Source organism: Nerophis ophidion, linkage group LG20, assembly GCF_033978795.1.
Source record: "Nerophis ophidion isolate RoL-2023_Sa linkage group LG20, RoL_Noph_v1.0, whole genome shotgun sequence".
NCBI classification, from domain to species: domain Eukaryota; kingdom Metazoa; phylum Chordata; class Actinopteri; order Syngnathiformes; family Syngnathidae; genus Nerophis; species Nerophis ophidion.
The window spans coordinates 32,453,879-32,479,718 of NC_084630.1; the positions used below are offsets into that span (position 1 = coordinate 32,453,879).

At 37.9% G+C, this 25,840-nt stretch overlaps 1 protein-coding gene across 2 annotated transcripts; it reads right to left on the reverse strand.

Moving 5' to 3' along the window:
* Nucleotides 1–3,482: 3,482 nt before the first annotated feature.
* Nucleotides 3,483–21,074, reverse strand: notum2 (notum pectinacetylesterase 2). 2 transcript variants are annotated; one of them, XM_061880995.1, is made up of 12 exons: nt 20,901–21,074; nt 20,558–20,825; nt 20,434–20,486; nt 19,990–20,085; nt 19,187–19,247; nt 14,583–14,695; nt 14,397–14,499; nt 12,282–12,470; nt 12,082–12,182; nt 10,650–10,797; nt 7,732–7,779; nt 3,485–4,568 (listed from the first exon to the last, which is right to left on the reverse strand). In XM_061880995.1, exons 2-12 carry the CDS (start codon nt 20,821–20,823, stop codon nt 4,265–4,267), a joined length of 1,482 nt encoding a protein of 493 aa, XP_061736979.1. In that variant the 5' UTR covers nt 20,824–20,825; nt 20,901–21,074; the 3' UTR covers nt 3,485–4,264. The 2 variants fall into 2 exon arrangements, with proteins under 2 accessions (XP_061736980.1, XP_061736979.1); XM_061880996.1 differs by lacking the exon at nt 20,901–21,074 and having other exon boundaries at nt 3,483–4,568; nt 20,558–20,886.
* Nucleotides 21,075–25,840: the final 4,766 nt, after the last annotated feature.

The following is a 25,840-nucleotide window of genomic DNA, read 5'->3' on the forward strand; positions in this document are numbered from 1 at the left end:
AAAAATACAAAATAAGCAATGTCTCCCGCCCACCCCAAAAAGTACTTTGAAAGTCCAATATTTAATGTAAAATAATTGGAGCCCTAAATAGGTAAATAATTCATAACTCCATTGATTCATTATTATTTTCTATGCAATGACACTTTCGGGAAAAAAAATCAGACTAAAATGATTTCGGATCCAAAAGACGCATCAAAGTGTGTTTTTAAATTTCAACACATAAGTCTCGAGATCTACTTCAGATCCATCCGTCAAGCTTCTATTATTTTTTTTAATGGGTTTTCTGGTTTGTTTGTTTTATGCCACTTGTGTCCAAAAAAATATTTTTTTGTATGGCAAACACACAAAAAGCAATTTCCCGCCCCCCCACAAATATTTTAAATTGGAATATTTGATTTGAAGTAATTGGAGCCTTGAACAGATCAATAGTTCCTAACAATGATTTAGATTATTTATTATGTTTTGAGCAAACACAAAACAGAAAGAAAGCAAAACAGTCAAGATTGCTATTTTTTCTCGATACATTTAACCTGCTTGTTGTTTTACAAAACCCAAAACCAGTGAAGTTGACAGGTTCTGTAAATCGTAAATAAAAACAAAATATAATGATTTGCAAATCCTTTTCAACCTATATTCAACTGAATGGACTGCATCCTCACCTATGGTCATGAGCTTTGGGTCATGACCGAAAGGATAAGATCACGGGTACAAGCGGCCGAAATGAGTTTCCTCCGCCGTGTGGCGGGGCTCTCCCTTAGAGATAGGGTGAGAAGCTCTGCCATCCGGGAGGAGCTCAACGTAAAGCCGCTGCTCCTCCACATCGAGAGGAGCCAGATGAAGTGGTTCGGGCATCTGGTCAGGATGCCACCCGAACGCCTCCCTAGGGATGTGTTTAGGGCACGTCCAGCTGGTAGGAGGCCACGGGGAAGACCCAGGACACGTTGGGAAGACTATGTCTCCCGGCTGGCCTGGGAACGCCTCGGGATCCCCCGGGAAGAGCTAGACGAAGTGGCCGGAGATAGGGAAGTCTGGGCTTCCCTGCTTAGGCTGCTGCCCCCGCGACCCGACCTCGGATAAGCGGAAGATGATGGATGGATGGATGGATGGACTGCAAAGACAAGATACTTAAAGTTCGAACTGGAAAACTCGGTTATTTTTTGCAAATATTAGATCATTTAAAATTTGATCCCTCCAACATGCTTCAAAAAGTGGCAAAAAAGATGGGCAAAGTTGAGGAATGCTCATCAAACACTTATTTAAAACATCCCACAGGTGTACAGGCTAATTGGGAACAGATGGGTGCATGATTGGGTATAAAAGCAGCTTCCATGAAATGCTCAGTCCTTCACAAACAAGGATCGGTTGAGGGTTACCACTTTGTGAATTGATGCGTGAGCAAATTGTCCAATTGAACAACATTTCCCAATGAGCTATTGCAAGGAATTTAGGGATTTCACCATCTACGGTCAGTAATATCATCAAAAAGTTTAGAGAATCTGGAGAAATCACTGCACGTAAGAGATGATATTATGGACCTTCCATCTCTTAGACGGTACTGCATCAAAAAGCGAGACCAGTGTGTAAAGCAGGGGTCCCCAAACTTTTTGACCCGGGGGCCGCATTGGGTTAAAATAATTTGGCCGGGGGCCGGGCTGTAAAATATATATATATATATATATATATATATATATATATATATATATACATATATATATATATATATATATATATATATATATATATATATATATATATATATACATATATATATATATATATATATATATACATATATATCACGTCATCGATTGGAAAATGCATTTTTGACAATGTGATTTGCCTGAGCGGCTAGGAGACTCTGAGACTCTGAGCGTAACAAGCAACAAGTGGTAGAAAATGGATTAGAAAGGACAGAGTTAAAAAAAAAAGAAAATTAAATAGATGAAAAATATTTCATATATATATATATATATATATATATATATATATATATATATATATATATATATACATATATATATATATATCCATCCATTTTCTACCGCTTATTCCCTTTTGGGCTCGCGGGGTGCGCTGGCGCCTATCTCAGCTACAATCGGGCGGAAGGCGGGGTACACCCTGGACAAGTCGCCACCTCATCGCAGGGCCAACACAGATAGACAGACAACATTCACACTCACATTCACACACTAGGGCCAATTTAGTGTTGCCAATCAACCTATCTCCAGGTGCATGTCTTTGGAATATATATATATATATATATATATATATATATATATATATATATATATATACATATATATATATATATATATATATGTGTATATATATATATATATATATACCTCGGGACTTCCCGCGTGCCAGATCTAGAACGCTGGCGGGCCGTAGTTTGGGGACCACTGGTGTAAAGGATATCCCCACATGGGCTCAGTAACACTTCAGAAATACAAGTTTAAACTCTACTATGCAAAGCCAAAGCCATTTATCAACAACACCCAGAAACACCGCTGGCTTTGCTGGGCTCGAGCTCATCTAAGATAGACTGATGCAAAGTGGAAAAGTGTTCTGTGGTCTGACGAGTCCACATTTACAATTGTTTATGCAAACTGTGGACGTTGTGTCCTCCAGAACAAAAAGGAAAATAACCATCCAAATTGTAATAGGGCGCAAAGTTCAAAAGCCTGCATCTGTGATGATATGGGGGTGTACCCAAGGCATGGGTAACTTACACATCTGTGAAGGCACCGTTAATACTGAAAGGTACATACAGGTTTTGGAGCAACGTATGTTGCTATCCAAGCAACGTTATCATGGATGCCCCTGCTTATTTCAACAAGACAATGCAGAGCCCTGTGTTACAACAGGGTGGCTTTGTGGCAAAAGAGAGCGGGTACTAGACTGGCCTGCCTGTTGTACAGACCTGTCTACAATTGAAAATGTGTCGCGCATTATGAAGCCTAAAATACCACAACGGAGACCCCCGACTGTTGAACAACTTAAGCTGTACATCAAGCAAGAATGGGAAATAATTCCCCCTGAAAAACTTAAAAAATTGGTCTCCTCAGTTCCCAAATGTTTACGGAGTGTTGTTAAAAGGAAAGGCCATGTAACACAGTGGTAAAAATTCCCCTGTGCAATGTGGGATGCCATTGAATTCTAAGTTAATGATTATTTGCAAAAATAAAATAAGTTTCTCAGTGCCAACATTAGATATCTTGTCCTCAATGTGTATTCAATTGAAAATAAGTTGAAAAGGATTTGCAAATCCTTGTATTCTGTTTTTTACAGATAATACAACTTCATTGGTTTCGGGTTTTGCACGTTTATTTTGTTTTTAAATCGTATATCTATGACGTGCAGTGGGCTGTTAAATAATTAGCAGCAGGTTGAAAGTGGCCCCCGGCAGCACTTTGGACATTCTTGTTTTATACCAAGTGTTTGGAAAAGAGAATCCAACAAAATGTATAAAGCACAGAAAACTGAGACCAAAGTATGACCACAAATGCTTGATTAATCATTTGATAAATCACTGACATTTGATTGGAAAAATAAACAAACAAACACCATTATTATTATGTATATTTTATGTTGTAAGTATTATTTGACTGAATCATAATACCTTCATGATATACAGTACACCAAATGAAACAAGATATTCTCTTGTTTGCCCACAGGGAAAATCAATTGCTCATCATACTCATAGAATTACATGCAGTAAAATATGTGTATAAATAAAGGCAAGTCGCAAAAAAATGAATCCGTCAAGTCAGTGTGTTGGCTTGAATGTGTCGAGTGTAGCATCAGCAGAACATAGATGAGAAATAAAATGAAATCAAATTAATCAAATCGTAGCAGATGGGTGAAAATCCCTGACTACATTACCAAATGACAAAGTGGAAACCATGTAAATAAATATGAATGCCAAAATTAAAAAAAGAAAAATGTTGACATGATGAGCTGAAGTTTTGCAGGAGCCTCTGTAAATAAAAGTGCTAGTCATTTCCACCACACTCTGTTCAATGTGCAATGAAGATTAAAGTGTGTTGTTATTGCGATATAGAAACTCGAAAACACTTACCCTGTACAACTTCAAAAGCTTGAAAGCTAAAGATATGGCCTTTAATGTCCACCAAAGCACTTAGACACAGACAGACCAGCATAATGGAGCAACCAGATAGTTTTCTCGACTATTTTCAATGGTTCCATCAAAACAAATCACCTGCCTCGACAAATCTTCCGCCTCTCTTCTCTGCTGTTATCGTTAGCCCCCATCGCTGACCACGCTGGCCATGAAATGTACGTCCCCTTGAGGATTCAAGCCCAGCTTCTGCAGGTCGAGTCCCATGGCTGCCAGCATCTGCAGCAGGGTGAGCTTCTGCTGGGTGGCCTCGTTCACCAAGGCCGGGCAGGTGGGGTTACACTGAGGCCACTGGCAGCTGTCCACCAGGTGGAACGGACAGCCTTTGGACGGCGTTCTGTTGTTGCGAGTGGCTTCCAGGCTCCTGTCCCAGCAGTGCAGGGCCCGCGGAAGAGAAGTGCCTTTTACTTGGAAAGTCATCCAGTTGCTAAGAGAACAACAAGTAGAACAAAAGTGGAAGTTAATAAAGAAATGAGTGAGGAATGACTATTATATTTGAAGTATTTTCCAAAATAATTCCGAGTTCGTACACCTTTTTCATGGACAAATTCAAGCACTTTTTAAGGACTTTCAAGATCAATTTTCCAGTTTTTCCACTGTAAATAAAAAATCCTATTTTTATGCTAAATAACTCTAAATTTGTACTAAAATTTTTAAATTTTTAAAAAAATAGTGTATAAAACTGTAGAATTGCGTACATTATCTGTAAATAAACAATCCGCTTGTTATTTTAAGTAATATGCCAGTATTTTTTGTATTTTTTTTAAATACCAAATTAATCATACATTGCATTTTCTGTTTTCTTAAATTACTTTCAAATGCATGTAAAATTACAGTAATTATCTTTCATTAAATATGTAGCTTGTTATATAAAAGTCTATGTCCATACTAACAATCTAACAGTTTTATATGTAATCTTAAGGTAAATCTTATTTTTTTAATATTTATGTGTATTTTTACATTCAAGTTGAAAAAGATATGTAGCCTGTTATATAAAAGTTTATGCTCATACTAACAATTGAACATTTTTCTCTGTAATATGATTTGATTTATTTATATTTTTATTAAGGATCCCCATTAGCTGATTGCCACAACAACCCACTAGTTTTCCTGGGGTCCACAATTCAATACAATTACAAGTAAAAGCATATCATTATAATACAGACAAAAAAAATAAATAAAATAAAAGCATCAGTGAGAAAACAGACAAACAATTTACAGTCACAGAATAATAATTACCATATAAATATAACTACACAATATATGATGGCAATTATCTTTAATTAAATATGTAGCTTGTTGTATTACATGTATTTTCATAACATGGTCACTACTGCCTACTTTGTCTTGTTAAATTCTTATTTTACTGTTATATTGTTATTCCCATTGTTTTTATTCTTTTTGTAATATTTCTCTATTTTGTTTCCTTTTAAACCCCCATTATTTACTTTTTACTTTTTTTTTTAAAATTGATCTCAACTCTGTACACTGCTGCTGGAATTTGAATTTTCCTGAAGGAACTCTCCTGAAGGAATCAATAAAGTACTATCTATCTATCTATCTATCTATCTATTAAAGTGTACATCCATACTGCCCAGCACAGGGGAGCTCGATTGGCATTTAAGGCAAAAAAACAGTGTGAATCAATCCATAGCCTTGTTGTTTGAGCTCACCAAATGCTGTCTGCAAGAAAAATACAGAAAATCTGCTAAAACCTAAGCCTAACATTGAACCAGCAGTTATCATTAACTGAAAGGGGCATAGAAAATGAAGCAGTGTGACTATTCAATGTCATTGGTGTTTGTAAACGTGTCTCCATTTGTGTTGTTTTTCAAATTTGTTGTTCTTTTTCTTACTTACAGCACTCAATGACATCGTACAGCAGAGATTGATTCACACCGAATTTGTGCTTGGAAACTGTATATATAATGTGATATAAATACACGCACCCCAAAGTGTAAATTCCACTCATTTATTAACAAAACTGTTCCACATTAATTAATATAAGGATAATAAATTAAAGGAAAATATTTTGTTTGTTTCACAACACCTCAGTCACCTTCCATTAAACATATCTAGCCTTATAATTGTGGCTATGATAAGAAATTAACAAAAAGACAATAATGCAAGAAATGCATACAACCACGTTGTGTAAAAACTGCAATATCATTCATATTAACTCAGCTCTAAGTTTCAAAAAAGGTTACAAATGACGCATTACATGACCTTCACACTACAAAAACTTCCAATAGTGTAAACATTTTATTGCAATTAACCAAAAGGACTTGTTTGCTTCAACTGAGATAATGGAGCAAAAAATACATTGAACCATGTTGGATTTCCTTTTTGCATACTTTGCAGCAGGCTACACGTTTTATCCAAAGTTTGTATTTGTCATTTTCCATCCAATTTTCATTCAAACGACAAGCTCCTGGCATGGACAGTTTTTTTTATTTTATTTTATGATCAGCCTTTCGGGTCAGACTGCCGAGAAATATGATGAACATTTCTAAGCATTTCCAAGCACTTCACCCAAAATTCAAGCATTTTTTTAGACCTTGAAAACACAACATTAACATCCAGGCATTTTCAAGGTTTTTAAGCACCCGTACGAACCATGATAATTAGAATAATACATATGTTCTTCTTCTGAGAGGGGCCGAGCAGAAAATAATTGAGAAGCACTGAACTATGCTAACCACTAACTCAAAGGTGTCAAAGTCGTTTTCACTGAGGGCCACGTCGCAGTTATGTTTGGCCCCAGAAGGCCGTTTCTAACAGTGAATACTATTATTACACCACTTTTTAATGCATTTGATTAGCTTTTTTTTTTTTTTTTTTTTAACAAAAATGTAAAAAAAAAAATATGTTAAGTTGCAATAATTTCACCTCCAAATTTAGAGTATATCACTATAAATGGAAAAACAGTACTGTTCTTTTTATGGTTAAAAAAAAAAAGCAGCTTAGTTCCAGAATTTTACTGTAAAATTTACATTGTTTTTTTTCACTGTAAAAAAAAACAACAACAGCAATTTTACAGTACAATTTTGGCACCTGAGCTGCTATTTTTTTTTTATCTCAAATCAACAACTGTACACCACAGTTTATTACAGTAAAAAGACAAACTGATTTTTTTTTAATTTTATTTTATTTTTTATAAAAATGCTGTATAAACAACAGTAAAGTTCACAATTTTACCATGAAATCTATTGCTACTTTTACATTGCACAATTTGATGGATAAATTGTTTTGAAATCATTATTATTAGTATTTATTTCTATTTTTAAAAATGGTTTGAATGTTGTATAATACATTTTTGGATAATTAGACAATATTTAAGTTAACATAATTTGAGTATTTTTTCTTTTCTTCGAAAAATAGAAAGAAAGAATACATTTAGTAAGAAAAGTTACAGTACTTTATTGATATAAATTATTTCCAGGCTTTCGAGGGTCGAATAAAATTAAATGGCGGTCCTTGAGTTTGACACCAGTGCACTAACTAAACCATCAACAGAGAAATTGAGGTAAATAGGGCTTCAAATGTATTAAATGTATCATCATCATCAGGAATCAAGTATTTAATCATACCTTTTGGTAATCACTGTATGGGAGAGGCAGGAAGGGGCGAATACCGCTCTAAAGAATCACACACAAGCTCAGTTATTGCAATTCCCTTTGACAAAATACATTATTATGAACATACAGTGCATCTGAAAAGCATCCACAGTGCTTCACTTTTTCCACATATTGTGAGGGACAAGCAGTAGAAAATGGATGGACTGTCAAGTTACATGCGTATTCCAGAATATAATTAACATTTTTTTTTATTCTCACAATTCTACACACGATAGCGCACAATGACAATGTGAAAAAAAAATTGTTTTAAGCTTTTTACAAATTTATTACAAATAAAAAGTTAAGAAATCACCTGAACATAGGCTTTCACAGCCTTTGCCAACCATCCTCAACTGCTCATCCCTGAGATGTTCCTACAGCTTCAATCAGACCTGGGTAATTATTTTGCCTTGGGCAGCCAAATTTAGAAAAAAAAATGTGTGTGGGGGCCGGTATATCTATTTTTAGGAACACTAATACAAAACCACACAATAATAAGTGATTGAATCCTAAAAACATAATGACATACCGCCTTAAAAAACGGAATGGAATTTAATTTATTTTTTTACTGAATGAGACACCCAGTATGTACATGAAAATAAAGAATGCGGGATTTACAATATTAACTTTGAACGATAAAACACTGAATATTGACAACATATGAATGTTACACACCCTTTCGATTGACACATTTTACAATCAAGCAAAATGCAACAAACACAGCGAAATATGAACGGGAAGGGTAAAAAAATCCCACTTTCAATCTGATATATCACTAAGCTTCAGAACCTTGTTGTAAATGTCTCTGACACCCACATTTCAGGCTTGCCGCTCTGGAAAAACTCTGTGCAAACGCTCCCCACCCACACTGCTTGGTGCCTCATCTGAGCTACTGTGATTTAGATTACCATAGTAACTAGGTGATATGGACGAAAAAAGTATATATCAATATATTTTAAATTAAACTCGATACTCGATATATATTCGATATATTTTCCGGTGAAAGTATACATATAAAGATATTTATTTTTAAACGCGATTCAGTGAATTTGAAGTGAATGACAACTGTACTGTAAACAGTCAGTGGCACTTTTATTAACCTAATTAGTCAAGATGGGTATTAAGTTAACAGCGCAGAAAATAAGCTGTTTAAATAGCACATAATTATTTAACATAAATAAAATAGAAAAACATTCTTTCTACGTGACATAAATAACATAGCTGTGCAAATAATACAAAATGCATCAAACTCGGAGAAAAAAAATAAATTTCCAGGCAGGCACTTTTTAATTCCTAGTCGACGATGTAATGGACTGTTACCCACGTACGGTTCTAGTCAGCGCCAAGTAAGTCACGTAAATTAATTGTGCTGCTATGATCTTCCTCACGTCTGCATACATTTCTGGCAGCTTTTCTTGTGCAACTCGAGGACAGTTTTGATTTGGGCTTACATGGTAAACAACTTAAATGAATGTTTTATGCAGACACATATATTTGTCCAAATGTGGCCAAGTCATACTTGCCAACCTTGAGACCTCCGATTTCGGGAGGTAGGGGGTGGGGTGTGGTCGGGGGCGTGGTTTAAAGGTGAGGAGTATATTATATATATATATATATATATATATATATATATATATATATATATATATATGGGAGAGTGGCCGTGCGCAACCCGAGCGTCCCTGGTTCAATTCCCACCTAGTACCAACCTCATCACGTCCGTTGTGTCCTGAGCAAGACACTTCACCCTTGCTCCTGATGGGTGCTGGTTGGCGCCTTGCATGGCAGCTCCCTCCATCAGTGTGTGAATGTGTGTGTGAATGGGTAAATGTGGAAGTAGTGTCAAAGCGCTTTGAGTACCTTGAAGGTAGAAAAGCGCTATACAAGTACAACCCATTTATCATTTTATACATATATATATATATATATATATATATATATATATATATATATATATATATAAAAAGAAATACTTACATTTCAGGGTTCCTTTATTTACACATTTACACACACATAACACTCATCTACTCATTGTTGAATTGAGGGTTGAATATTCAATCTTGTTTTTCTAACCATATGCATGTACACTAGATGGCAGTATTTTCCTGTTTAAGAGTGTCACAACACATTGCTGTTTGGCAGACGAACTGTTTTAGGTAGACGAATTCGGACAGCTGTTGTTGTGTTTTGTTTTACCGCACTGGGAGGACGATAATGAAACTGCCTAACAATAAACCCACATAAGAAACCAAGAACTCGCCCTCGATCATTCTACGGTTATAACGTCATTGGGCAGGCATTCTCTTTGTACACATCACTCAGGTCCGCATTGAGCTGGAGGAGGCGTGGCCACCAGCTTCGCCTGAATTTCGGGAGATTTTCGGGAGAAAATTTGTCCCGGAGGTTTTCGGGAGAGGCGCTAAATTTCGTGAGTCTCCCGGAAAATCCGGGAGGGTTGGCAAGTATGGGCCAAGTAGACGCATTGTGGATCTCATGAAGCTTAACAGGCCTTAATTTGCCCAGGTTTGGCTTAAATGGAGTCCACCTGTGGTAAATTAAATTGATTGGACATGATTCCTTCGACATCACGGTTAGTTTGTGCTCTGCCATGCACTGTCAGGTGTGAGACCTTAAATATAGACAGGTGTATGCCTTTACAAATCATGTCCAATCAACTGAATTTATAACAGGTGGACTCCAATACTTGGGAACATGTGATTTGTTAGATATTTAAAATTGTTCATACATTTCTAAAAAGTTCAAAAAATGTTTTGACATTGTCATTATGAACTTATTTCATATTGGAAAAGGCCGTAACATAACCGAATGTGGACAAAGTGAAGCACCAAGAATACTTTCCAGATGCACTGTATATTGCGGCGGGAACTTACGTGACATCTCTCAGGGAGTTCATCAGTTCCCTGCCCAAGTTTTGCATATATTGCCACTGTTCCTCACTCATGTGCTGGCCTCCCATATAGATGTTCTCCACCCTCAGCTGTTCCTCGTCAAACAGCCACTGCACAACAAACAGGGGCGCTGCAGAGCGACAGAGAAAACATTGTTTATGCTAACATTCTAACTGTTTGAATCCATAAACTCTAAACCACCCACGAAGCTTAGGATCCAAATAAAACGTGCTACAACAGCCTGACTACAAACTACAAAATTGTGCGAACTACAAGTGCAAAAGTGGTGCAGACCTACCTATTTAAATGAGGACTTTGTTTATGTATAAGTTGTCACCATCGCTATAGTATCATATGGTCCAACCTATGGCGTTTTGTCATGTTGTTGACATGCAGTACACAAATAAAATATGTACCACCTATTCTGGGCTATATTGAAGCACAATCTAAATCAATGATTCTCAAACTTTGGCACGTGTACCATCCAGTGCAGTGGTTCTATACCGTTTTTCAGTGATGTACCCCCTGTGAAAATTGTTTTAATTCAAGTACCCCCTAATCAGAGCAAAGCATTTATGGTTGAAAAAAAGAGATAAAGAAGTAAAATACAGCACTGTGTCATCAGTTTCTGATTTATTAAATTGTATAACAGTGCAAAATATTGCTCATTTGTAGTGGTCTTTCTTGAACTATTTGGAAAAAAAGATATAAAAGTAACCAAAAACAAGTGATTCAGTTATAAATAAAGATTTCTACACATAAAAGTAATCATCAACATAAAGTGCCCTCCTTTGGGGATTGTAATAGAAATCCATCTGGATTCATGAACTTAATTCTAAACATTTCTTCACAAAAAAAGAAATCTTTAACATCAACATTTATGGAACATGTCCACAAAAAAATCTAGCTGTTAACACAGAATATTGCATTGTTGTATTTTTTTTTTCAGTTTATGAACTTACATTCATATTTTGTTGAAGTGTTATTCAATAAATATATTTTTTGAATTGTTGCCATTTTTAGAATATTCTAAAAAAATCTCACGTACCCCTTGGCATACCTTCAAGTACCCCCAGGGGTATGCGTACCCCCATTTGAGAACCACTGATCTAGTGATATGTAAAATAATCACTTGGTTAAAGTACAGTGTTTTATTTTCCTATATTCAAACAGTGTTACTGTTCAAACAGTCAAAATTGATGGATGGATATAGATTTTTATTCATCCCACAATAGGGAAATTATATAATAATTACCGGTATATATATATATATATATATATATATATATATATATACATATATATATATATATATATATATATATATATATATTATTAAGTAATAAAATGATTTAAAAATAAATAAATAAATTAACACCTGCTATTGAAACTGAGATTTCAATTGGCCACTTACAGGTCAAGGTTGAATACAGTCTGTGTCCAAAAAAGCACTGCCACTCCTCGCCTTTCTTATAAAGGCGCCGACATCTTTCAGGCACCACACCGTTCCACAATCTGAGAAAACACATACAAACTAATGTCATTTAATTATTAATATCATACAACACAGTATTGTTCCAATACTGCCAGGCTGACACACAGATATGTCTTTACCTCAGGCCGACCTTGATAGCATCTTCAGGGGAACAGGTAACTGTCTCGGGGCAGTTAGGTGACCTTTGCTGTTTACTTTCAAGAAACCATCCGGAATCCACAAGGCCCCGGACCTGTGCCTCTGCACCAAGCTGCTCCAGCTGACTGGCCACTCGCTCAATGTTCAGCAGGACCCCTGTACCCCCAGCACTGCAGCAGGATGACAATGAGCCATGCAAGTGTGTTGCTTTTAAAGTGATGTTCTACTGATGGAGCGATGGCACGGGGACCCCCTTATCATAAATCTTAGACAAAAGGGAGTTTTAATTCAAACTAAAGTTAAAGTAAAGTACCAATGATTGTCACACACACACTAGATGTGGCAAAATTATTCTCTGCATTTGACCCATCACCCTTGATCACCCCTGGGAGGTGAGGGGAGCAGTGAGCAGCAGCAGTGGCTACGCCCGGAGATCACTTTTGGTAATAAAACCCCCAATTCCAACCCTTGATGCTGAGTGCCAAGTAGGGAGGTAATGGGTCCCATTTTTATAGTCTTTAGTATGACTCGACCAGGGTTTGAACTCACAACGGACACTCCAACCACTAGGCCACTGAGTAGGTGGCCTACTAGTCCTGAAGGTGAGCATTGCACATTAACAAGGTATACCAATTTGTTATTGTTTTCCAGTGCAATGTTCACCTGTCGCTGAGACTGAGTACCTATACTGAACAGTGATGTAAGTCAAGTTTTATTGTGTAAGTGAGATCTACCTACACATAAATTAACTAAGTCACTCACATTAAATGACATTTAAAATGCAGAAATAAAAATAATAATGTAAACCATTGTTCCGTTTACAGCAGGGGTCTCAAACTCAATTTACCTGGGGGCCACTGGATGCAGAAACTGGGTGAGGCTGGGCCGCGAGAAAAGATTCCTTAAAAAAATCTAACATGCACTTTTTAATGAATTCACCTTCTTTGAATAACTTTCCCGCCCAAGCAACATACTTGCCAACTCCCGCGATCTTTCCGTGACACACCCGATTAACAGTGCCCCTCCCGACAATCTCCCTGGGCAATCATTCTCTATATTTTCACCGGGCAACAATATAAAGGGCGCGCCATGATGGCACTACCTTTAGCATCGTCTTTAGCCTGACGTCTCGTCCGCTTTTCCACCATACAATCAGTGTGCCGGCCCAGTCACTTATCGTATGAGGTGTCTACAGACTCACGGAAGTGACTGCCAGACATACTTGATAAACAGCTACACAGGTCACACTGAGGGTGGCCGTAAAAATAAGTTTATCACTGTTACAAATATGCGCCACACTGTGAACCCACACCAAACAAGATTGACAAACACATTCTGGGAGAACATCTGCACCGTAACACAACATAAAAACAACAGAACAAATTCCCAGAATCTAATGCAGCCCTAACTCTTCCGGGCTACAATATACACCCCGGCCCCTCCAACCCTGCATGGGATTCTGGGTATTTTTTCTGTTGTGTTTATGTTGTGTTACGGTGCGGCTGTTCTGCCAAAATGTGTTTGGCATTCTTGTTTGGTGTGGGTTCACAGTGTGCCGCATTTTTGTAACAGTGATGAAGTTGTTTATACGGCCACCCTCAGTGTGACCTGTGTGGCTGTTGACCAAGTATGTCTTGCAGTCGCTTAATGCGTATACAAGAGCTAAATACAACATGTAGCTGGGCTGGCACGTAGTTCGTACAGTTTGTAGAGGACGCCAAAGGCTGTGCCTCTATGGTGCTCCCTTAACATTGTTAATAGGGGAATGATTATCACATGATGGTCACTGATATTTGGAAAGCATAACGCTGCAACTCACCATTCGTACAAAACTTGTGGGCCGCACCAACATTAGATTTTCATATTATGGTGCGGGCCGCAAAATAACTTCTCGCGGGCCGCATGTTTGAAACCCCTGGTTTACAGTGTCAGGATGACTGAGGGGATTGTGAAGGTTAGAAGAGGCCTGGGAATCAGACTTAAACTTAGACAAACTTTATTGATCCTCAAGAAAAAAATGTTTCAAATGATGTTCAATGTTCAAAGATCCAGATATAGATGCAGCTACTTATCACAGCTTAGTAATATGTGCTTACCTTGTACCAGAGAGCATGACAACCTTGGCCTGCTTGATTCCTTTGGGGACGAGGTCTTTGATGACCTCACGAATAATGAGCGATCCCATGAAAGCATACTCAGCTGATGACAAACACAATGTAGATGAGGTTTGAACATGCTACAGTGATAACCCTACTAAATGTTAGTTTTTGTCAGACACGTACTTGTGTTTGCGTTTCTACCTCGTTCTTTTTCCTTCCCCTGTCGTGGTTTTGGAGCTGGGGCCGGGACAGGCCCGGTCCCACTCCACACATCACTGGAGCAATATGGGATGAATCTACAAATAAGGACATGTTAGTGCTTGTGTCAAGAAGGCATGGCGCTGGCATTTATTTGACTATACTCCAAAGACACACAAAACATATAAGTCTAATAGAAGTAGACATTTTCAAGGGGCATAAAAACAACGCCAGCAGAGAGCGTTAAAAAAATGTTTACACGGCAAACATTAATCCATGAAAATATAGAAAAAACACTGATGGTGATGGTGTACAGCAGGGATCCAAAATCTGGCCGGTGGGCAGTCCCAAGGTTAAAAAAAACTATAATTAGTATTATATTTTTATTGTTATTTAAAAAAAAATCTGTCCATTCTAATCCATTTTCTACCGCTTGTTACTCTCGGTGTCTCCCAGCCTCTCAGGCAAATCCTATTGTCTAAAAAAGCATTTTCCCATCGACAACGTGACATCATCGCGTCGTTAAGCGGGCGCTCTTTCAGTCAATTAGTGCGCAAGAAATATATACATATATATATATATATATATATATAAATATATATATATATATATATATATGTATATATATATATATATATATATATATATATTTATAGTCAAGGTTTCTGTGGTTTATCTGTTTTACAGTGCTCAATACCGGGGTACAGCGGCATATACGTTAGGTCAGTAAAAAACACAGAGTCACAGAGGCTATTTAATCCAAACAAGCCTGTTTCGCAGACTTCCCTGCTCTTCAGGGGATTTTTCCCTGAAGAGCAGGGAAACCTGCGAAACAGGCTTGTGTATGTATATATATATATATTGTGCAAGTTTTCCCACTTAAAATGATGACAGAGGTCTGTAATTTTCAAATTTTCATCATAGGCACACTTCAACTGTGAGAGACGGAATGTGAAAAAAAAAATCCAGGAATTCACATTGTAGGAATTTTAAATAATTTATTTTCAAATTATGGTGGAAAATAAGTATTTGGTCAAGCATTCAAAGCTCTCACCGATGGAAGGAGGTTTTGGCTCAAAATATCACGATACATGGCCCCATTCATTCTTTCCTTAACACGGATCAGTCGTCCTGTCCCCTTAGCAGACAAACAGCCCCAAAGCATGATGTTTCCACCCCCATGCTTCACACAGTAGGTGTGGTGTTCTTGGGTTGCAACTCAGTATTCTTCTTCCTCCAAACATGAGTTTATACCAAAAAGTTCTATTTTGGTTTCATCTGACCACAGGAAATTCTCCCAATCTTCTGCTGTATCATCCATGTGCTCTCTGGCAAAACTTCAGACGGGCCTGGACATACACTGGCTTAAGCAGGGGGACACGTCTGGCACTGCAGGATTTGATTCCCTGTCGGCGTAGTGTGTTACTGATGGTAACTTTTGTTACTTTGGTCCCAGCTCTCTGCGGGTCATTCACCAGGTCCCCCCATGTGGTTCTGGGATTTTTGCTCACCGTTCTCATGATCATTTTGTCCCCACGTTATGAGATCTTGCGTGAAGCCCCAAATCGAGGGAGCTTATCAGTGGTCTTGTATGTCTTTCATTTTCTGATAATTGCTCCCAAAGTTGATTTTTCACACCAGGCTGCTTGCCTATTGTAGATTCACTCTTCCCAGTCTAGTGCAGGTCTACAATAATTTTCCTGGTGTCCTTCGACAGCTCTTTGGTCTTGGCTTATAGTGGAGTTTGGAGTCTGACTGTTTGAGGCTGTGGACAGGTGTCTTTTATACAGAAAATGAGTTCAAACAAGTGCCATTAATACAGGTAACGAGTGGAGGACAGAAGAGCTTCTTAAAGAAGAAGTTACAGGTCTGTGAGAGGCAGAGATCTTCCTTGTTTGAAGTGACCAAATACTTATTTTCCACCATAATTTAGAAATAAATTCTTTAAAATTCCTACAATATGAGTTCCTGGATTTTTTTTCCCACATTCTGTCTCTCACAGTTGAAGTGTACCTATGATGAAAATTACAGACCTCTGTCATCATTTTCAGTGGGAGCACTTGCACAATCGGTGGGTGACTAAATACTTTTTTGCCCAACTGTATATATATATATAAATCTCCTGATGATTGAGGGAACCCCTCATGAAACAGATCTGTAGAGATGAAGTAGTCTTGTGATTTTTTTTCCCACACCTACATATTGCGCTCTACCACGGTATCGAGCACTATTCTCTGGATAATCCAATCAAGACATATATATATATATATATATATATATATATATATCTATATATATATATATATAGATATATATATATATATATATATATATATATATATGGGGTGGCGTGGCTCAGTAAAAACAAAAATAATTCTTATACAATCAATTAAAGCTTGAACTAAGTCTACCTTACTAATTTTCCAAGTCATTGTAACAAAAAGGTAATAAACTATAGAAGAGACTGATACAGTTGTGATAACCAACCCCATCACGGGCATGGTTGTCATTCACTCGGGGGTTGGTTGTCACAATAATTTTTTATCTGAATATTTCTGATTATTGGGCAATTCACACTAGAGTACATGTGTCAAACTCATCATTGTGTGAGGCCCACTGAAAGCCAGAAATAATGTGCGTCAATAAAGCATTCTCCGACTAAATGTATTTGTTCGTTCAATTATGACAGACATATGCATTAATTTGCATATATTCCAAACCTAAATATTATCTGAGCATCCAAGCTTAGATATACATAGGCTATTATATTTTTGTATTCTTATTAGGGCTGTCAAAAATAACAAGTTAACAAGTTGCTATTTTGAAGAAACTTGAATACAAACCATGTTTTCAGTTATTTCACCTTTTTTTGTTAAGTACATAACTCCACATGTCTTCATTCATAGTTTTGATGCCTTCAGTGACAATCTACAATGTAAATAGTAATGGAAATAAAGAAAACACATTGAATGAGAATGTGTGTCCAAACCTTTGGCCTGTACTGTATATCCTATATGATTAAAAATTCTTCAAGTATAAATTTTTTGCGTTTTGAGCACATTAGTGAAGCCCAAGTGCCTTCAGTGGTTAAAAAAAAGGGAGGGGGGGGGGGGGATGCACTGCACAACTGCTTCTAAAATGGCCATAAAAAGTTATAGATGTATCCTGCTTGCTGGAAAAAATAGCGAAATGAGCATGATAACATGAATGTGCAGTAAAAGAGTGTCTCTGTGGCTTTGTCACCTCTAGTACAAGCAAAATCTTCATTTAAATAGTGCGTCTACACCACATTTTTAGAAGTAAATTCTCATTATTTCTATGCAGATGATATTCAACTGTTATGCTCCTTCAATGATTCAGAGTTTCACTTTTTATCTGAGTTCTTGGAGTGAGTATCCTGTATTAAAAACTGGTTGTCCTCAAATTTCCTCCAGATGAATTCTAACAAAACGGGAACTCTGATAATTGCTCCCGATAAAAATATCCCCCTGATCAAGAACTCCCTTGGTGCTCTGGGTGCATCTGTTAAAAGCATACTCAGACACCTTGTGGTTGTGTTGGATCAGTCAATGTCTTTGGAGGGTCACTGCCGTCAACTGACTAAAAACTGTTTAAAATATTTCTAAAGTGAGAAATTTGTTGTCAGCATTGGATCTCGAAATGATCATTTACACGTTCGTTTCGTCTTGTATTGACTATTGCAATTCTCTTTTCACTCTTTTCAACAAGTCAATGCTAAAGACACTTCAGACTGTACAAAATGCAGCTGCCAAACTCTTAACTGGTGCACCCAAAACAGCCCATATCGCCCCCGTTTTATACAGTCTCCATTGACTTCCAGTTAAATTCCGCATTGAGTTTAAAATTTTAGTCCTAACATTCTGTGCATTGCATGGTGGGGCCTCTCAGTACATCACTGACTTGCATTGCCCCTACTCTTCAGGGTCTTCTAAAGATCCCCAAAACTCATTTTAAAACCTGTTGAGACCTGGCATTCCAGGCTATAGCTCTGAAACTCTGGAACAATTTGCACCAGTCCCTCCGTGATCTTGACTGTGTTGAAACTTTTAAGAAACATTTGAAAACTTCTCTTTTTAGTAAAGGTTTTAGTTAATGCATCTTTTAACTATCAATTTAACCCATTTTGTATATTTTGTATGATGTTGCTCCTGTTGTTTTAATTGAATTGTTGTTTTACTCCACCTATATTCCGTTCAGTGCTTTGTGATTTTATCTGTGAAAAGCACTTTATAAATAAAATGTACTTACTTACTCTATTACACACGTGGTCTTAGTAGATCACAGGTATCAAGCCCACTAATAGTACACGCTATTTTATAGATTGTACACGCTGTTTAGCGCAAAGTATTGGGATTTTACTAAATCTGGCCCATAATTATTTGACAGCAGTAATTCTTATAACGTCACTGTTAAACTGTTCAACTTAAACATGGCCGTTTGAGGGCAGCCATGATTGTGACGCGGCCCTCAATAAAAACGCGTTTGACACTCCTGCACTAGAAAAAAAACGTATGACAATCAACCCCATACTTTCTCACCCACAGTTACCAGAAAATAGAGAGACTTACACAATGTTTGAATTATGCCAGTAAGGATTCTCTGCCACTTGAGATGACAGTATTCCGCTCCCTGTGAAATAAGCAATGAGATATTAAATACTGTAGAACAAAGGTTCTCAACCTTTTTGCAGTGATGTACCCCCTTCGAACATTTTTTTTAATTCAAGTACCCTCTAATCAGAGCAAAGCATTTTTGGTTGAAAAAAAGAGATAAGGAAGTAAAATACAGCACTATGTCATCAGTTTCTGATTTATTAAATTGTATAGCAGTGCAAAATATTGCTCATTTGTAGTGGTCTTTCTTGAACTATTTGGAAAAAAAGATATACAAATAATTAAAAACTTGTTGAAAAATAAACAAGTGATTCAATTATAAATAAAGATTTCTACACATAGAAATAATCATCAACTTAAAGTGCCCTCTTTGGGGATTGTAACAGAGATCCATCTGGATTCATGAACTTAGTTCTATACATTTCTTCACAAAAAGAGAAATCTTTAACATCAATATTTATGGAACATGTCCACAAAAAAAAATCTAGCTGTCAACACTGAATATTGCATTGTTGCATTTCTTTTCACAGTTTATGAACTTACATTCATATTTTGTTGAAGTTTTGTGCAATAAATATATTTATAAACAATTTTTGAATTGTTGCTATTTTTAGAACATTTAAAAAAAATCTCACGTAACCCTTGGCATACCTTATAGTACCCTCAGGGATACGCGTACCCCCATTTGAGAACGTCTGTTATAGAATTTTGCAAACGGGAACATTATGGAACACAATGACCAATAAGAATAGTCCTACCACTTTTTGTCAGGGGCCAACCTGATGAGCTCATCAGTCGAGGGATATTTTGGTACCTGGAATCACAGGTCTCTTTGCTGTAGCAGCACCAGCCCCCTAAAAATAGGAGAGACTAATATTAAGCATCCGGCACATGCAACTCCATCATAGAGTGCTGCGTGATGAATGCGAGTCAGAGGGCAATGCACCTTGCAGCCTGGGCTCAAACAAGTTTGAAAAAAGTGTTTCTATATCAGGCTTACTTCATGAACTATTACCATTAGCACACATTTCAAAGAATACACTTCTATGCGTGGTTCCGTTCTAAATGAGACCGGCAGCAACCAAAAAAGGAGAAAAACATAGGATGACATCCCTATCTAAATTCCAATGGGGGTGTCAATGCCCAAACAAGCTGACCTCTAGGGGACTAAATGAACCAGAGTGTTTTTTTAAAATACTCACCTTCCAGAAATAACAACCATCTGCGGCTTCCTCTGTTCTCTTTTAGGTAAAACCTGCAGAACCACAAATCGTCCTTAACACGCGGTCATATCAAATCTCCATGCACCGTCTGAAGTACTCTTACCCAGCTATTGTTCCGTCGTTACATGTAACATGTGCGTTCTTGAGAAAGTGCAGCCTCATTTCCTCCGTGGGTTGTTTGGCTCGAGCTCCTGCAGCAGCTCTGTTGTTTGATATGCTTCCAGCAGAGAGATGAGCCGCGGGGGAAGGCTGGACGGTGTTGCCTGCTTGCTTGGGATGCGTAGATTTCTTGCTGGATTTCACTTTTGTAATCCCAGAGTAGATTTCGCCCAGAGAAAGCCAAAAAACTATCTGGCCAAGTATCCTCATGTCTGCAGAAAGTTAAATTTCCATCAACTTCTGGACACAACGGGCTGTCAAGTCTTAGAAACAAAGAATGCACATACCTATTTAATTGTTACTGAACCACTTCAGATGTTTGGCTTGATGGCACGCTCTGGTACCAAAGTGTCCAAAGGGAAGGATGCAGGGATGAGGAGATGTTTTAATGAAGCCTGCAAATTACCGGTGAGTTTTATAGTACCACCATGTGGATCAGAGTTCCTCCCATTTTCTCCCGAAGCTCCCGCTGACGACACACAACAAGGGGAGGTACTGCAGAAAAGATCTCCTTAACATATTTGAAGCCTTAAGCACACCTTCACCAGCAAAGCACTTTGCCATCTGACCACGACTCAAGAACATGCTAACCTCCCCCTTTCGCTCCTCCTCGGATTGCCAGTGTTTGGATTTAAACATCAACATGGTCGGGACGGCCCCTGCACGGTATGTGACCTCCAAAGGTCAATAGAGCACACACCTCACACACTGTATTGAACAGTACCAATGGGTTGAACAACATAGCAGCATACATTGTGTTTTGTTGCTATAAGTTTGTAAGTTTTAATATTAATGAAACCCAGTGGCGGGCCGTACATTTTTCTTACTTAGCCCGACTTCAATAAATACCTCTCAAAATACAATCATTTAATGTCGCCACATGACCACGGCTTGAAAAATACTATACAGAAACACACTTGTGGACTGCTGTGCATTGAATCGCCTCAATTTGTCACGAGTGTATAAAACGGGCTATTTTTGGGCTCATTTATAAACCGACAAACCCGCATCGGCCGTGGTACTGTCAAAACTAAAATAATTGTAAAAAACATAAAAACCCTGTTTCTATATGAGTTGGGAAATGTTGTTAGATGTAAATATAAAAGGAATACAATGATTTGTAAATCCCTTTCAACCTATATTCAATTGAATGCACTACAAAGACAAGATATTTGATATTCAAACTCATAAACTTTAGAATTTCATGGCTGCAACATGTGCCAAAGTAGTTGGGAAAGGACAAGTTCACCACTGTGTTACATCACCTTTTCTTTTAACAACACTCAATAAACGTTTGGGAACCGAGGAAACTAATTGTTGAAGCTTTTAAAGTGGAATTCTTTCCCATTCTTTATTTATGTAGAGCTTCAGTCGTTCAACAGTCCGGGGTCTCCGTTGTCGTATTTTACGCTTCATAATGCGCCACACATTTTCGATGGGAGACAGATCTGGACTGCAAGCGGGCCAGGAAATTACCCGCACTCTTTTTTTACAAAGCCACATGGTTGTAACACTTGTCTTGCTGAAATAAGCAGGGGCGTCCATGATAACGTTGCTTGGATGACAGCATATGTTGCTCCAAAACCTGTGTGGACCTTTCAGCATTAATGGTGCCTTCACAGATGTGTAAGTTACCCATGCCTTGGGCACTAATACACCCCCATACCATCACAGATGCTGCCTTTTGTACTTTGCGCCTATAAAAATTTGAATGGTTATTTTCTTCTTTGTTTCGGAGGACACCACGTCCTCTGTTTCCAAATATGATTTGAAATGTGGACTCGTCAGACCACAGAACACCTTTCCACTTTGCATCAGTCCATCTTAGGTGAGCTCGGGCCCAGCCAAGCCGGCGGCGTTTCAGGGTTGATAAATGGGTTTGGATTTGCATAGTAGAGTTTTAACTTGCACTTACAGATGTAGCGACCAACTGTAGTTACTGACAGTGGTTTTATGAAGTGTTCCTGAGCCCATGTGGTGATATCCTTTACACACTGGTGTCGGTTTTTGATGCAGTACCGCCTGAGGGATCAAAAGTCCGTAATATCATCGCTTACGTGCAGTGATTTCTCCAGATTCTCTGAACTTTTTGAGGATTTTACGGACCGTAGATAGTAAAATCCCTAAATTCCTTGCAATAGCTCATTGAGAAATGTTGTTCTAAAACTGTTCGACAATTTGCTTACAAAGTGGTGACCCTCACCCCGTCTTTGTTTGTGAATTACTTAGCATTTCATGAAAGCGGCTTTTATACCCAATCATGGCACCTACCTGTTCCCAATTAGCCTGCACACCTGCACACACATTAATTGATTAACGTGGACCTCGACTTAAACAAGTTGAAAAACCTATTCGGGTGTTACCATTTAGTGGTCAATTGTACGGAATATGTACTGAACTGTGCAATCTACTAATAAAAGTATCAATCAATCAATCAATGGCATGTTCCATATAAGTGTTTGATGAGCATTCCTCAACTTTATCAGTATTTATTGCCACCTTTCCCAACTTTTTTGTCACGTGTTGCTGGCCTCAAATTCTAAAGTTGATGATTATTCGCAAAAAAAAAAAAAGTTTATCAGTTTGAACATCAAATATGTTGTCTTGTTTTTTTATTTATTTATTTATTATTATTATTTTTTTAATTGATCTCAACTCTATACACTGCTGTTGGAATTTTTATTTTCCTGAAGGAATCAATAAAGTACTATTTATTTGTAGCATATTCAACTGAATATGGGTTGAAAAGGATTTGCAAATCTTTGTATTCCGTTTATATTTACATCTAACACAATTTCCCAACTCATATGGAAATGGGGTTTGTATTAAATGCGGGGCATCACAACAAAATTAGGCACAACAATGTGTTAATTCCACGACACGATATACACATGTCACATTTATATCAAACAAAACTCTCTCCATCCAGGGACGTTTGGGGGAACAAGTTGATTTATTTAAATGAATATATGCATCCTTGATATAACATAAATTAGTACATCAAGGCTGTTATTGTTTTTACAATAACAGCCGATATCGGTTGATATCGGAATCTGTAATTAAGAGTTGTACAATATCGGAATATCGGATATCGGCAAAAAAGCCATTATCGGACATCTCTTTTGACAACATTTGAACATCACACCCCCTCTTCATCGACATATTTTACAATCAAGCAAAGCGCAACAAAATGCAACAAAAACAGCGAAATATGAAAGTGAAGGGTAAAAAAAAACCCCCACCTACGATGTGATATATCTGATGAATCACTAAGCTTTAGAACTTTGTTGTAAACATCTCTTTCTGCATCTGTCCCAGACACCTGCATTTCAGGCTGGCCGCTCTGGAAACACTCTGTGGAAACGCTCCCCACCCAGACTGCCTGGTGCCTCGTCTGAGCTGCTGGGACTTCAATTACCATAGTAACTAGTTAGATTACCACAGTAACTGATTAGACTATAATAGTAACTAGTATATAATGCAAAAGTCCAAATTCCAACCATTGAAATATTTTGTATCGTTCAAGACTCACGGTCATTTGAAAACATCATTGCGAATCATAATGACAGCTACACTTTCCATCTTAACGATTGAAAATAATGATTTGGGAATGTCCGGTGGGCCGGATTGAAAAGTTTAACGGGCCGCGGGCCTTTGTTTGCCCAGGGCTGCCCTATCTGGTCCATGTTTAGCTGGCGACTGCTTTCTCCCAAGGTAACTGAAAATGTATCCAGGTTTTGCATTAGTGACTAAAAGCGACTTGTCCAGTGTGTACGCTGCCTTCCGGCCGAATGCAGCTGAGATAGGCTTCAGCGACCACCTGCGGCCCCAAAGATTAGATTAGATCAGGGGTCGGGAACTTTTTTGGCTGAGAGAGCCATACAAGCCAAATATTTATAAAGGTATTTCTGTGAGAGCCATATATATATATTTTTTTTTAACACTGAAACAACTACATGCGTGCATTTTAAGAAATATCACCATTTTTAGAGTATAATACGTCTCTTATTCTTTCTAATAACATTGTTATTCTTAGGCTGACCAAAAATAAATAAAATACTTCTTACCATTAATCCGACTTCTTGAACAGGTGCGGTAGAAACCGGATGGATGGATGAAAATGCATGAGAATGGTTTGTATTTTTAACGTTATTTTTGACACTGTGATTACCAGCTGATCTATTCATTACTTATCGTGTTAAGCAATGTCAGCTAAGATTTATCTGAGAGCCAGGTGCAGTCATCAAAAGAGCCACATCTGGCTCTAGAGCCATAGGTTCCCTACCCCTGGATTAGATAGTACTTTATTTATTCCTTCAGGGGAGTTCCTTCAGGAAAATTAAAATTTTCAGCACAATCCCTTTCAAAATCAGACAAACATTACAGGGAGACAGAACAGGATCGCTGACGGGTCTGCCGGCTTCCAGCGCCCCTTACAAAAAAAGATGAGACACAGGTAAACAAGGGAGGGGATGGGAGAAAAAAATAGAAGATTAAAATGAAACAAAAAAATTGGTCTAAACCTGGGCACTGGAGAGGGGAAACTTCAAACATCAAAGAACACAAAGGACATTAAAGGCATTAAAGCAGCGGATACAACCAGACACTTCTACATACAGCTATGAATAAAAAGTATAAAACACATTAACACTGTGGTGGCCTCGGCGGTGTTCCACGCCATCGTCCGCTGGGGACGATGGCTTGGAACCCCATGGAACACCAAAGGGGAGAAGCGGTTGAAAAATGGATGGATGGAAGTGTATTTCAGTTTTGGTGTGCATTTCGGTAAGACATTTCTTTCCTGGTAGATTAAGATGTGTCAAAATGTTTTTCTTTTTTTTTTTTTTACCTCTGGCGATCCATTCAGCAGTGTTTGGTCCCCTCAAATTCTTTGAGGTCGTGTTTGACGAAAACAGACACAGACTATTCGAAACGGATTCGCTGCTGTTCCCCTTAGATGACTGCAGGGTGACGTAACGCTCGATCGCCGCAGCATCACAGGTCTCTGAAATTCTCATCAATGAAAGGCACACCATTCCAACCTGTCAATCACAGCACAGGATGGACGCTTGGTAGGCCAAGTATGCAAAAGGCTGCATGGGGCCAGGGGGCAGGAAAGGGGGCGGGATGTTTGTAGTTATGTGACTGTGGGAGGCACAGGACAACAAAATAATAAATGTGTTGCAATGACAATATTAACAAAACAAGCGTGCATCCTCCTCACAAG